General features: G+C 37.3%; 1 protein-coding gene across 1 annotated transcript in view; it reads right to left on the bottom strand.

Moving 5' to 3' along the window:
* Nucleotides 1-13485, bottom strand: part of LOC143387605 (fibronectin-like) — a 36264-nt gene extending 22779 nt beyond the window's left edge. The window contains 8 exon segments of the mRNA XM_076841909.2: nt 924-1106; nt 2248-2283; nt 2286-2519; nt 3832-4023; nt 6173-6259; nt 6672-6840; nt 8315-8409; nt 13479-13485. Coding sequence (XP_076698024.2) covers nt 924-1106; nt 2248-2283; nt 2286-2519; nt 3832-4023; nt 6173-6259; nt 6672-6840; nt 8315-8409; nt 13479-13485 — 1003 coding nt within the window.
* Nucleotides 13486-14602: the final 1117 nt, after the last annotated feature.

Here is a 14602-nt window from a genome sequence, read left to right as displayed (position 1 = left end):
CAGGTGATGAGGTCACCAATGGTTCCAGAATGCTCTACAACAAAAATAGTGCTGTGGACGCTATCATGCAAATATAAGGATGTTCTCTTTCACCAGCCAGCAAGTAAGAAATCAAGATCATGGTCACACATAGCTGCCTTTCTTTGTGTTTTGCTTTCTAGAACATGTTGGAAAGGAAGAGGATGTTTTCAGACCATCATTGAGGAATGTCCCTAAATGTAAGCCATTTCTGCTTATGTGGAATCTTTGATGTTCTCACACATTGTACCACAATAGTGAAATATAATAAGAAATGTTTATGTGAAACACAGCACCTCATTGCAGCCTACTCTTATTTTCTTTAAAAAATATTCTGTTTCAAAATGGCAGGGACTAGAAAGAGACAATTTCCATAACTTGTTTAATGTCAGTTGTTTTCTAGGACCTCAGCCTTCTGAGAAATCCTGCCAACAGATGCTTTTTGAAGTACAAATTAAACTTCTGTCCTCACAATATCCTGATCTATCCCAAGCAATCAGTCACTGTTTTTAAGTTTTCAAATGATAAGTAGATTATCTGCTGATACTTTAACAAGAAAAAATGACAACACAACAGATATGGGGACACTATTTTCAATCTTCATTTTTTTTTCTCTTCTAAACACTTAGATTTAGTCAAATAATTTCTCTTGAAATTCACTTATTTTATGTGTTTAGTTGAAAGCAGAATGTGTTTGAAGTCTTGGAACATTACTTTTAGGGTTTTCCACTAAAGTTGTAGATATCAACAGTATATTGAGATAGCAATAAGTATTACGTCTTTCAGAATTTACAGAAGACTTTAGTTTGGAGCTCGTCTGCAGATCTTCTGCGTTAATTCTCTTTGAGAATTAATACATCTGCTCCAGGCTAGTGTTTATTCAACAGATGTACCCGACTGCTTACTTGTTAAGACCACTGCACTGTCTGATGGAGAAATCGACAACTCTGCAACATCGTCCTCGTTTTTCACAGGTGAGTAGCGCATCAACAGGTTGCTCAGCTCAATAGATGAAGGGGGTGCCCAGGTGACATGCATAGTGTCTGGACCAACATTGGTGAATCTCAGGTCCATGGGAGGAGGAACAGCTGGTTTCAAATAAAAAGGAAGATTATATTAATATGATTTTTAAAGTCAAAGCTCACAAATCCACTGAAAAGGTAAAAAAATCAATATTTCATGCCTAAAGGAAACAGAGTCATAATCATGCAAATAGTCTAATCTAAATCTAATCTAAGTCATGGTAGACTACTGTTAAAAAATCAAACACTACATTCAGTAATGTTAGGCCCCTTTAACCTTTCTGCCATCATCGATGTGTTCTAAAGAATCATTTTAATCTACTTTTAAATAGGTTGATTTTTACATACATGATGAATACCACTTAAGATTCTTTTATCCCAGGCCAAAGAGGCTTAAGTTGCCACAGAGCAAAAAGAAACATAGCGGGTATGTTCCAAAAAAAACAAACACACATGCACACAGACAAAAGACAAGAAGGTCCTAAATGTCCCCCAGACATGAAATATCTATGATCTAATGGCATAGCCACAATTTCATTCCGTGAATTCTACTTACAAGTGAGAAGGGTTCATGCAAATTGGTTCTCAGCATGTTTCTTCCAATGCAGGGCAGAGAACCTTTAAGATGTTGCATGCTGGTTCCCAGACTGTGGTTAAAAAGGAGTTCCTTTACCTTATGATAGCAACAAAATCTAGCATATGCTGAAGTTTATTTTTCTTGTACATCAAAACAACCCCTTCCGTTCTACTGTAAATTTTGATGGCTTTTTAGTCAGCTACAAAAAAGGAACATGGTGGAGTTTATCCAGAGGTAGAAGGAAGAGTGTAATGGCATATTCTGGAAGTACCTTTCAGCATGAACTGGTGTTCATCCTAAAATTTGGTATTTATGTTAGGAATTTTTTAAAAAATGCTAGGTCTACAAATTTAACTCACCTCTGCTGGTTTGTATTTACTAGATCCGACATCTAGATTCCTCTAGTTTTATGCATACTTGCAGTTTAAATGAAAGTGCACTTAAGACTCTTTGCATACGACTTCAATTAGTCAGGCATATGCTTTAGATTCCTTAGGCTCAATCCCTCCCGTCTTCATCTCTGTGGCCAATTTCTGGCTTCTCCCTTGAAACATTCATATTTAACCAGAGTGGCTGTTGGCAGCATGCAACACCATCCATGTGTCAAACACAGAAGTTTTTAAAATTCACCCGTTTGCTGTGTCAGTGTAGTAGGGGCACTTCTCTGCCATTAATGAGAGTGATAACGCTGATGTCATAGTCAATGCCGGGTTCCAGCACTGTAACTGTGTAGTATCCTACTGAGGAGTCCACAAAATCTTCAAAAATAGGGATCCCTTCTCCTGCTGCAACTACTGTGATGCGGTACCCAATAATGGTGGAAGAGTTTAGCGGGGTCCACCTCAGGCCGATGCTTGAATCGGTTATATCAACAAAGCTTAGGTCAGTGAGTTGGGGCACCTCTATTTAGTTACAAAGCGAAGAGGGGGCAACAGGAAAAGAGAAGCAAAAAAAAAAAGAGGAAAAAATAAAGCAGTGTATATCAGGTTATCTATAGTCAAACTGATAGAATGGTAAAGCAATGATGGTAATATGCAATCTATTTCAAATGATCTGAAAAAATGTCCTAAGTATCATGAATAGTTTGCTTTCCTGGGAAAATAAAACAGGTTACAATATTCTTTTAGGGATTTTCTTGCATTTGGAAACAGTAAAGTTTGACTTCTAAACAGTAAAGTTTGACTTCTCAGATTCCTAAAAATCATAGGCCAGTTTAGGATGTCAAAACCATGAACCCAGACACAATATCCACATTAAGTATCAGCAATGATTTAAAAAAAAAAATCTCAAGCTGTCTCAGTAGGAAAATCAAAGCTTGCATGAAGGTTTTAAAAAACTGGCTGATGAATTGGTTTTTGCCTCATACAAAACTCATGTCAACATCATGGTGATAATACTAATGCATTATGGATGTACGGTGTGAAAAGTGTCTTTCCCAAAAAAGCACATTCGGGCCAAGGACAGACAGGCTTGCGTCCAAGGCCACTGCCAATCTTTTAATTCATAATCAAAGTTATTTAATTAGCATTAGTAAACACATACCAAACAGTGCCAAAGGGGAAACAGTCTGTGCAGTAATTTCATTCTGTCATCATCCAATTTTGGACAAACAATGAATGTATCCCTAGATAGGTCTTTTCTTTCAATTCATAAGAAGGAATGCCCTGTGGGTGTGGCCTTGATTTCCTTCTTCATCCTCTTTTCCCTCCTCCAATTTTAAAAAAGACTTTGAAGTTGCAAGATAAGGAACTGGATATTGTCAACCATACATTATATCTGTGCTCACACATGGAGACAAAAAAATATTTTATAGATGGCTGCTAAAAGCAGAAACTGACTGTAAAATCAGGCACAGATGTCCCGATGGGATGCATTTACCATATTACTTTTAGGCCGTCAGTACTGAGTACAGACACATGACATTTTAATAATTTCCACGTGAGCAAACAGTAGAGAGTTCATGCCACGGTTGCCACTCCATTACATACTCATAGCAACAAAGAGCATCCCAGTGAAGCATAGACAGTGAAGTAGTGTTATCAGCAAGCCTTTGTCCAAACAGTCATTTTGACTGCGTAGTTTTGGAAAGTGCGGTTGGGAGGTTGGCATTAAATCCCAAACACACTTGACACACTCAGCCATCTGGGGATTAAGATTCTAATCCCTTCTTATTGAAACTGCCACTCTGAGGAGAACAGCTTATTTTTTTATTACCTGGGATGATGGTATCAGAGATAGGGACACTTTCCTTGTCATCTTTGACAGTGTAAACACTGACATTGTATTCCAGGCCGGGACTCAGATTTTCAAAAGTGCAAGAACTCTGATCCGCACGAACCATTTCTTCCAAAGCATTACCCTGCTGTCCGCTTGTAGGGGTGGTGGTGATTCTATAGCCAGTGATACCTGGAAAGAACAGAAAGGAGGAAGTTACCACAGAGCATTGATGACCCACAGAGGATTAAACAAGACTCCATGGTGAACTGACGAAGGAGATTGAATGTTTATTAAGGATTCTACTGCTATTCAACCCTTTGAGGTTGACCAAGAGTTTGAGTACAGTCAAGAAAATCTTGTGTTAAATAAAATAAGCTCAGAACAGAAAGACAAAACTGTGTATTCTCATTCATTTGTGGAAATTATAATGTTGATCTTATAGAAGAAGAGAGTAGAATGGAGATCACTAAAGACTAGGAAGAGTAGCAAGGAAGGGAGATACAGAAAGGTTAGATAATGGGCCGGGCACAGTGACAGCCAGTTTGGGAGGCTGGAGGATCTTAAGTTTGAGGCCAGCCTCAGCAATTAAATGAAGCCCTAAGCAGCTTAGTGAGACCCTGTCTCAAGATAAAAATTTTTTAAAAAGGGGGCTGATGATGTGGCTCAGTGGTTAAGCACCCCGGGCTTAATTCCTGTTACCAAAAACAGAAAGAAAAAAGGCAGGAAGGAAGAAACAAGGAGGGAAGGAAGAAAAATAAAAAGGTAGGTAGGTAAGAAAATGGTGCCAGAATACAGGTAGATAGGAGGGATTCGTTTTAGCGTTCTACAGCCCAGCAGGGTGACTATAGTCTATAATGATTTATAATATATTTTGAACTAACTAGAAGAGACTGAAGATGCCCAACACACAGAAATAATAAGAGGAGATGGAGAAGCTTATTTGATCATTACAGACTGTATCTATGTATTAAATTATTTTACTGTACACCCAAAATAGGTACAAATTTTGTGGGTCAACTACAAAAAATAAAGCTACCTTTCAGTAACAACAGAAAAGAAAGGAAATCTTGGAAAAAGGGGAAATGATGACCAAATTCCTCTCCTCCTACCACTCTCCCCAGCTTTCTCTTAATGATCAAGTCTCAGTAGGACTGTTGAGGGCCATCCCATTTTACCTGCATGGTACAAAACACTCTCTCGACCTATGGGATTTTCAGGAAGAGAAACCAAGGTGATGCCATTCATTCTAGAAAAAGTCTATAAATTATTTAAGACTTCAGGAATCATGGAAATTGGGCAGTAAAAGAATTGAGGGAGAGAAGGGAGAGATTCAAGTAGATGGTGACAACTAGAGATCTTCAGGACCCGAAGATAAGAGGTGGAAGAGTGATGATGTTAAACTTTCCAAAGGACAAGGAAACAAGGGTCTATTTTATCATTAGGAACAAGGTGAACACTAAAGTGTTATACAAGGAAATCCAGCTGGATGGGAAAAAATATTTAGGTCATTGTATTGGCTTGTGATCATCTGATGAGGCCATTGAGACTGGAGATTAATGACTAGCTGCCAGCCAGCATGAAACTCCCCAGCAGAAAGTTTCAAAACCAGAGTAACTCAGTTGGAAACTGGGTAGCTTTGGCTTAAACTATGTGTTCATATATTTAAAAACAAACAAACAAACAAAAAAACACCAAAATCATTCTAGACTTCAGAGGGAGATTAGAAAGGATATTTTGAGCTACTTTTACCTTGTGTGATTGTATAAACTGATCAGACTTAGAGATAATTACCTCAGTTTTATACCCACATAGCAGTAGAGGTGTGCAAAAAATACTTCTTACAGGTTTTTATTTTTGTACCAGGGATTGAACCTAGGGGCAATTAGGGGCAATGTACCCCTGAGCCACATCTGCAGCCTTTATTTTATTTTTTTATTTGAAATCCTTGGGATTGAACCCAGGGCCTTATGCATGTGAGGCAAGCACTCTATCAATTGAGCTATATCCCAGCCTCTTTATTTTTTTTTAATATTACATTTTATTTTAGAGACAGGGTATTATTGAATTGCTAAGGGCCTCACCAAGTTGCTGAAGCTGGCTTTGAACTCACCATCCTCCTGCCTCAGCCTCCTAAGTCACTGGGATTGCAGGCATGTGCCACTGCACCCAGCTACTTCTTACAAAAATTTTAACAGTAAAATAAGTACGAGTTAAGTAATAAACTAGATATATTCCTCAAGTTAAGTATAACAGGTATGGATGCAACCAACATTAGCTGAAACTTTGGTTTAGTATAAAATCTTGGTTTTGGAAACCCTCCAACTGGTCCCAGTCCTACCTGGGGTGGTGATCCTCTCCCAGGACACAGTAAGCTCGCCAGTATCAGGGTTGGCCTCCAGGTGCAAGTTGGTCAGTGGAGACAGTGCTATGCAAAAAGAAAATGTTAAATTAAAAATGAGAGCTCACACAAAGGACTTGGCCAGAGGAATGTTTCTTCCCCTTCTTTCTTTTCCCTTTATCCCTCCCTGCCTTCCTTCCAGAATTGGTGAAATTATAGAAGTCATAGTATGAAAACATGGTGCACGATTATTTTGTACTACTAATGGAATTATTTCCAACTTTCCAGCTTGCAAATACTCTTGACATGGAAAGAACATATCTTATGCCCCAAAATACCTGGCATGGGTTGGATCCGCTCTTCCAAATTTCTAAATAGTAGGTCGGGATAAGATTTTCCCCCCATACTATTCTTATAAATAGTGCTATTGACAGATTTTTAAAAGTAGAACAGTTTGAAAAGCTAAAAGAAAAGAAAAAAACACAAGAACTCTCCCTACGTGTCACCACTCTGTTGACAATCGGCTGTTCGATTTCTTTCCCATCTCTCAGGACTTGGACGCTGTAATCATATTCCACTCCTGGAGTCAAGCCAGACAGGACAATGCTTCCTGAGTCTGAAGTCACTTCTCGTGGGGCCTCACCTCCCTGGCTTGGTCGCACACCCAGCTAGAGGGAGGAGAGCACATAAACACAAAGGACAAGCATTTCTGGTTAAATAATAGTTAAATTATAATCTAGATACATGTTGAGAGGTTGTGGTTAGACTTTATATATCATGGCTCCTCAGAAACACACAATGTACTTTCACTGGGGAGGCACTGGGGACGTGCCGTAGCTCTATTTCCAACCTCAGCTGGAAATTCCCTAGATTGGACCCAGGGTGGAAGAGGTATCGTCCAAATAGCACTAAGGTATCTTCCAAATGGCACTAAGGTAGTTTGTGATGGAAGGTTCCAGAGAAATGCCTGGAACCTTCTATTAAAAATGCTGATTTGCTTGATAAAGGACCTTCTGGTATAAACAGGGGGCTTTGGGCCACATGATATAGTTCACTTCTATTTTCTTTTGTGTGAGAGGAAATTCCCTAGGCACTCTATTAAATGAGTTATTTACATCTAGTTCACTTTTCAGTTGCCATTTCAGGGCACCAGCCTCTGTAGTACCTCTTATTAAAACACACACACACACACACACACACACACACGCACATACACACACACACACACAAACCCTCCTGTTGAAGACATTATGTTCATAGTTCCAGCTGCAGGATATGTTCCAAAAGAAGAATTAAAATAAATGTGCCCATAGTTATGGTGTTATGAAATGGTGTTAGACCTCAGAAAAATCCTTCATATGCTACACAGCATCTGAAGGTTAGATTGATGCCATTAAAGGAAATCCACAAGGTACGTTGGCACACTTCAAAAAGGAGTCTCAATAAGAGGCCTAATCATCAATATGGCCATTACATACTCAAAAAGGAAATGACCTCTGGCTTATTTTTAAAACAATCCTGGGGGTTTAGTCTTAATTTCCAGTCTTGATGAATTATTTCTTCCTCCATTCTCTACATAAACAACAAAAGTAATTCTTTCAAGCATATTCATTTGTATTCATCATTTCCCTAATATCATTACTTTAAAGAACATGAATCCAGATATCTACAGGGGAGACCTCAATCTTAAACTCTATTAAAGAGATTTACCGATGGGGCTTTGAACAAGTCAAAAGGAAACTGATTGGATGAAAGTGTGATTTTTAAATGACTCCAAGTTTAATTGTCCTCCCCAAATTGGCTTTTGTGAACTGCTTGGCACCCATTTAGAACAACATATCAAATGGAGTTCTCCTACATTTTTCTTAAATGTAGTTCCCTGGGGGAAAGGATAGAGAAAATAAAAAGAGCAACAACTAACAGGTCCATGCTAATGTTTTCTCCTTTGCAAAGCACACACACACCCTCAGTCCATCCTTGCAGCAACTGAACAAGGTAAGCAAGGGGATCCTCCAGGTGTGAACAGAGGCAGGTGACAACACCCAGGTCTCCTCTCCTGAACCACTTCTATCTACTGCATGCAAAAATAGGATGGCTCTATCAAGCCTGCATTGCAAGAATTTAGGAACATTTGCAGTTTACCTTAAACCCAATCCTTGGAACAGGGATCCATGTGATCACAATGGTGGTCTCAGTGACCTCTGTGTTGAAAGGTGGAATGGAGCTCGATGGCTGCACTGTGAAATGAACCAACACATGTGTTCAACACCTTCAACTCGTAAATGATGGTAGAAAATGTAAAAAAAACAAGTATCTTTATCTAGAACTTGAGTTTAATGAACCAGTAGATGGAGAAGGAGTTACTTCATCAGGTGGGAAGAGCAGTGCTTCTCAATGATCAATGTGCCACACAAATAACCTGGTGAAAATCCAGGTGCTGATTCTGGAGGTCCAGCATGGGGTTGAGGAGCTAGCTTTTCAAACCGGCCAATGATGCCAACTCTGGTCTGTGAATCACACTTGAGTATAACAGGTGGCTAGACAACACTCCTTAGATTCTGTGACTTGTGGCTTTTCATTAATGTTGGGATTTGAGTTTGGTGACAATAAATTTTCTTATAACAGAATAAAGTCCCTTATAAAATATGTAACTGGTCACTGCAAACAGAGGATCATTTGGTTTCTTAAACATTAAGAACAATGGTAAAATTACAGATGTGATCTAAAAATAGCTTTTTGCTGAATTTTCCACAATGGTGACCAATATTCTTGGTTGTGGTAATTGATGCTATATAAAAGTTAAAAAAATTCTGAAATCATGAATGTATCTTAATTGTAAAAATTCATCCTTTTAATATGTGATTGTTCATTCATAAGAATTCTATAGAAGTTTAGTATCCTACCACTAGAATTAGAAATCATAACAAAGGTTTATTTTGCATCTCCTAGCATCCTAGCACCAGTTATTTCCCTTAGTGAAAATATTCTTTAAAGCAAGGGATTAGACAAAGAGGAATGAAGGGAAGGGAGTGGGAATGGGAATAGGAAAGACAGCAGAATGAATTGGACATAACTTTTCTATGTTCATATATGAATACCACCAGTGAAACTCCATATCCTGAACAACCTCAAAAACCAGAATTGAATTAGAATAAGTTATACTCCATATGTATATAATTTGTCAAAATACACTCTATATCATGTATATCTAAAAAGGACAGGGCTGGGGATGTGGCTCAAGCGGTAGTGTGCTCTCCTGGCATGCGTGCGGCCCGGGTTCGATCCTCAGCACCACATACAAACAAAGATGTTGTGTCCGCTGAAAACTAGAAAATAAATATTAAAAAATTCTCTCTCTCTCTCAAAAATAAAAATTAAAAAAAAAATAAAAAGGACAAATTTTTTAAATGTCTTCAAAAAAGCGAGGAGGAGAAAGAGCATGTGTACACAGTTAAGGCACGCACTCCCAACAGCCTTGCAAATTTTTGTTATAAACTTAGAAAGATGAGGCTTTGGAAGCCAAGAAGTTTGAGTTGGGTGAATTAAGTTCAAGGGTTTGGAGCACATTAGTAGCCCTGGGTTATGCCTTCACAGTTCCTTCCATTTTATGTCCCAACCAAACTCTGTTCTCACTGGGAAAAATAACTACTGAAAACATGTTTCAAAGAGGGTCATGTAACTTTTGCCAATTGATTAAAGCAAACATCCTGCATGTTCTGTGAAATATATGTCACTTTAGAATGGAAAACTATGAATTTTATACATGAACTTTGATAGCCATGTGGCCTGGAAATATGTACCCTCAATGAAATTAAGATTCAAAGAATATTTGGATTTCCAACCAACTTTGAATTTTTACCCGCATGAGAGTCAGTGTATTATTCTAGGACTTTTAAGTATACCTAGATTTACAAGTTAGATAATTATTCTGCTAGAGAATACTTTGTTTTCAAAGATAATTTAATGGCTAAGATACTAAATATATTTATAAATAAGTTTCTATATATTCGAAAATAAATATACTTTTCCCTGAGACCTTTCAGGAAACTTAAATCTGTTAATAATCTGGTGAAGTGCTTTATTAAACATACAAAATTCTTGGAAAGGTTATTTATTAGAAAGAACTTTTTTTTTTATTTCTAGAAAATTGAACATTGGCTGACATTATAGAGAATACAGAGTTTAAGAGAAAGATAGTTTTCTGTTCTATAAACCTAAATATTTCAGGACTGTTTTGTTTTATCCTAAGTGGAGTCTATTGTATTAATAAATTGATTTTCTTTCCTTATTTTTCCTTTTCCTTAAACAAAAGAACCAAGTCCATAACAGTCACACATGCCAAGATGTGGAAACATTGAATTTATTATGTACTTCATAATGTCATTTTAGTTGTTAACTCCTTTTGAAAAAAAATTTTGATCTTTTAATAATTTGGCCAGTGGTGTGATTTTAGAGTATACTTTTTGAATAGAAATAAAGCTAGATTTCTTTTTCCAAACTGACAGAATGCTTAGGCTGATGAGAAATAAAACTGGGTATTTAATTATTACCTTTGTCTATTTGCCTAAGATTCGGCACCATTTAGAAATGTGTTTGTTTTACGTCATGTCATATGGCCTTTGGAATGTTGTTTTCTTCTCAGATAGCAGAGTCTTTGGTAATGAAACTTTCACAAATTAGAATTTTCTTTAAAGGAAACAATATAATCAGTAAATGAAGTTTGTATTCTGAATTACATTGTCTGTGTTAAAGCAATTTCACAATTGTTTCACAATTTTCCTTTGAAAATAAAGAAGAAAACAGATTAAAGAGATTTTTAAAAAAATGTTAATTATAAACATTTGTGTTTCTCATTTGAAGAACAATAATAATCATCTAAGAAAGAATTTGTTAGATTGATTTCCAGTGTCAGGAGGTGAAAGGCTTAACCAAGCCCAGATCATTTTTATTATAGTAATATTAGCTGATAAGCAATCCATTTTTAATGATGACATCCATCAACATTAAATTTTAAATTGGAGTGAATACTCTATATAACCAAATCTCAACTTTTAAAATTTTTAGGTACATGTGGTCCTGTCCAAGTAATTATCACTGAGACCCCCAGTCAGCCCAACTCTCACCCCATCCATTGGAATGCACCAGAACCATCTCACATCACCAAGTACATTCTCAGGTGGAGACCTGTGAGAATCCATCCAGAAACCCTGAACATTGAGTATCCCGACCTCACCAAATTCTGATATGTTTCTTTTGTTTGTTTCTAGCTTTTGAGTCAACAGATCTGATTAACTGTCAGTATGTTTTCTTAGTAAGAATATGTGGTCAATCAAATTGACTGTTTTTTTTTTTTGTATTTAGAATTTAGAAATTTATGTTGCAAATGATCTTTGCAAGGAATTAGAAATGATAGCATAAACTTAATCTTGCCCAATGTGGGAAGATAATCTAATTTTTTTGCATGTCTTTCAACTCTATTAAAGGAAGAACTTATTGGGATCCGTCCTGTAAATTAATTCCTTTCTTTTTTGATCCACTTTTTAAACCATATTTTTGTTTTTTGGTTTGTTTTGTGTGTGGTACTGAGGATCAAACCCCAGGCATCCTGCATGCCAGGCAAGTGCTCTACCACTGAACCACATCTCCAGCCTGATTCATTGTTTCAAGCATTAATTTTATCTCCTAAGGTTATTTAGATAGAAGAGAAAGAGATGATGAGAGGAAGGTGCAGATGAGGGATGATAGTTGGTTTATTTAAAGAATGAGCCCTGTGATTTTCTAAACATCTAGAAACTGAAGAAACCATACCAAGGAAGATAATGTCCATTAAGCTTTAGTTTTTCTTACCCTCTCAAACCTACCCCAGTACAACTTTTAAGTTCATAACATGATTTGAGGAACAGTACTTTAAATACAGGAGAAAATGACTATTAAAATGAAAACTTTTCGATTGTTTCCTTATGAGTATATTTTCTAATCTTTTCTTCTGATACCTAATTTTAAAAGCTCACATTGAATACAAGTTTACTACCAATTTGGAGCTAATTTTAATGACTAATTTCAAAATTTTTCACAGTGTATTTAAGTTAAAATTTAAATTCAAAGGATACTAGGATCACTTTCATTTATCCCCAAAATGTAAATGGGCACTTGAGCATTTGAATTAAATCTGTGAACTGGTTGATTGGGCAATTAAAAAGAAAAATCACTGGGGATACAAAATGTATTTTGATACTCATACTACTTTGAATATTTATATTTAAAAGGATTTCGTCTTGTTTGCAGTTAGGGTGTTTCTTTTCCACACATTCTATTGCATTGAGCTTTGTGATCTATGACATATTAATGAAGTTGAACAGGATGTGAAAATGTAAACCAGGAGCAAAAGATTAAATAAACTGAAATTACATTCTTCTATAGTCTTGCCCAAAGTTGGCTGACCACTTTTGATGGGATAGTTTGTATCCAAGAATGAGTCACAAAACCAGACCAGTTGAATCTTGTTTGTGCTGTCCCCAGAATCTGAATCACAAAAAGAGTATGGTGCCTTTGGACACTTCTGCAGGGCAAGAAACTTAAATTGTATCCCATCAACTTAAAAGATGATAGAACATATTTTCCATTTTAGAAAGGAAGCTATCTCTGCTTATTGTAAAAGTGGAAAAAAAGTGGGCAAGATGAAAATTTAGGATATCATAATTGTATTCACCAATATTAAGTAATTGCTCTGACCAAAGCAAAGGTGTTCAGTGCTTGCAAATTCATAACCTCCAGCATGTCACATAATTCTTGGTTTTTCCACCTCTAAAATGAGAGCAGTAATACCAACACTACTGAGTAGGATGCAGGGAGGTGAAGATCAGTGGGAGAAAACAAGCAAAACAGCACAGAGCTATAAACTCCCAATAAATAATACTTATAATACAATTATTAACATCAACAAACTTTACTACTAGCCCCTGTTCTGAATTCAGTTTTCCACAATCGTCCTCTAGAGTGGAGCTGAAAATCTCCTCATTTGTCTTTGAAGATTGCTCACCCTCATCTCTGAATGTGCATCCTTGCAAACTCTTGTGTGATTTTTTCTTTTTTTAAATTTCATTTAAATTTTCAGAAAATTTCTGTGGGCCGTTGGAAAGAAGCTACCATTCCTGGTCACTTAAACTCCTTCGTCATTAAAGGCCTGACCCCAGGAGTGATATATGAGGGGCAGGTCATCAGTATTCAGCAGTATGGCCACAGAGAAGTGACATGCTTTGACTTCACCACCACCAGCAGCAGCACTCCCAAAGGGACCAGTACGTACCTAGCATCCTCGTGTCTACATCTGGGTATCCCAGACTCGGGCTCCCTGCAGGACCTGCTTCATTCTCAGTTCAATTCCTTCTGTGAATGGCACCTACATTTTTTAAATTACAGTATTCTTCAGACAAGAAGGGTGAACATTCTAGAAAACTCAAGGACTGCTCTCCCCCTTTCTGTGGCACTCTAGGCAACACTGTGACAGGAGAGATGACACCTTTGTCACCGGTAGTGGCCACGTCTGAATCTGTGACTGAAATCACTGCCAGCAGCGTTGTGGTCTCATGGGTCTCAGCTTCCGATACTGTGTCTGGATTCCGGGTGGAGTATGAGCTGAGTGAGGAGGGAGATGAGCCACGGTACCTGGGTAAGCTAAACACATTGTCTCAGGACAGGTTTGGAGGGGTGATGGGTAGACCCCCTGGGGACAGGGCATCACACGTGGTCTGAACACTCTCCCCTCTGATAAAAGTCAGGGAGGAGCTAACCATTTACAGAACTGGCTGGGTTCCTGTGAGCAAAGACACTTTGTCCTGGTCCCTGATGTGAGCTTCACTGAGCACCAAGTATTTGCCTGGACATAGGTTTGCCCAACAGAAGCTATTTTCTCATGGCAGTGATTGTATATGAGGACTACCTCTGAAGATGGTAGCTTTGAAGAGTGCTCAGGTCCTTTGCTTATGCTATCCAGATTCCCCTGGTTAGAGATCTTTTACAAAGTTTGTTGAGAGTGATTCTATATCATGTACAACTAAAAGAATGAGAAGCTGAACTCCATTTATGTATGATGTATCAAAATGCATTCTACTGTCATGTATAACTAATTAGAACAAAAAAAAGTAGACCTTTCAAAATTACTTATCTGAATTCACAACATTTGGAACTAAAGTTGTTTTCTTAAAGCTATATTAATTGTTGACTAGAAACCAAATGTGTTCATTCACTAAAGCACGTCAGTTAGGAAACATGAAATCATTAAAGCACATAGACAAATACAATGACCTAACCTGAAAATGAAAATTACAAAAAAATGTAGTAAAATTAAGTGGATTATAATCATTTAAAATCTATTAAAATGCTTATGATATAGAGCTTCTCATCAAAGTAAAAACATAAGCAAATTACATT

This window comes from Callospermophilus lateralis, unplaced genomic scaffold (assembly GCF_048772815.1).
Source record: "Callospermophilus lateralis isolate mCalLat2 unplaced genomic scaffold, mCalLat2.hap1 Scaffold_1600, whole genome shotgun sequence".
NCBI lineage: Eukaryota > Metazoa > Chordata > Mammalia > Rodentia > Sciuridae > Callospermophilus > Callospermophilus lateralis.
This window is presented reverse-complemented; position numbering and strand designations above follow the sequence as displayed.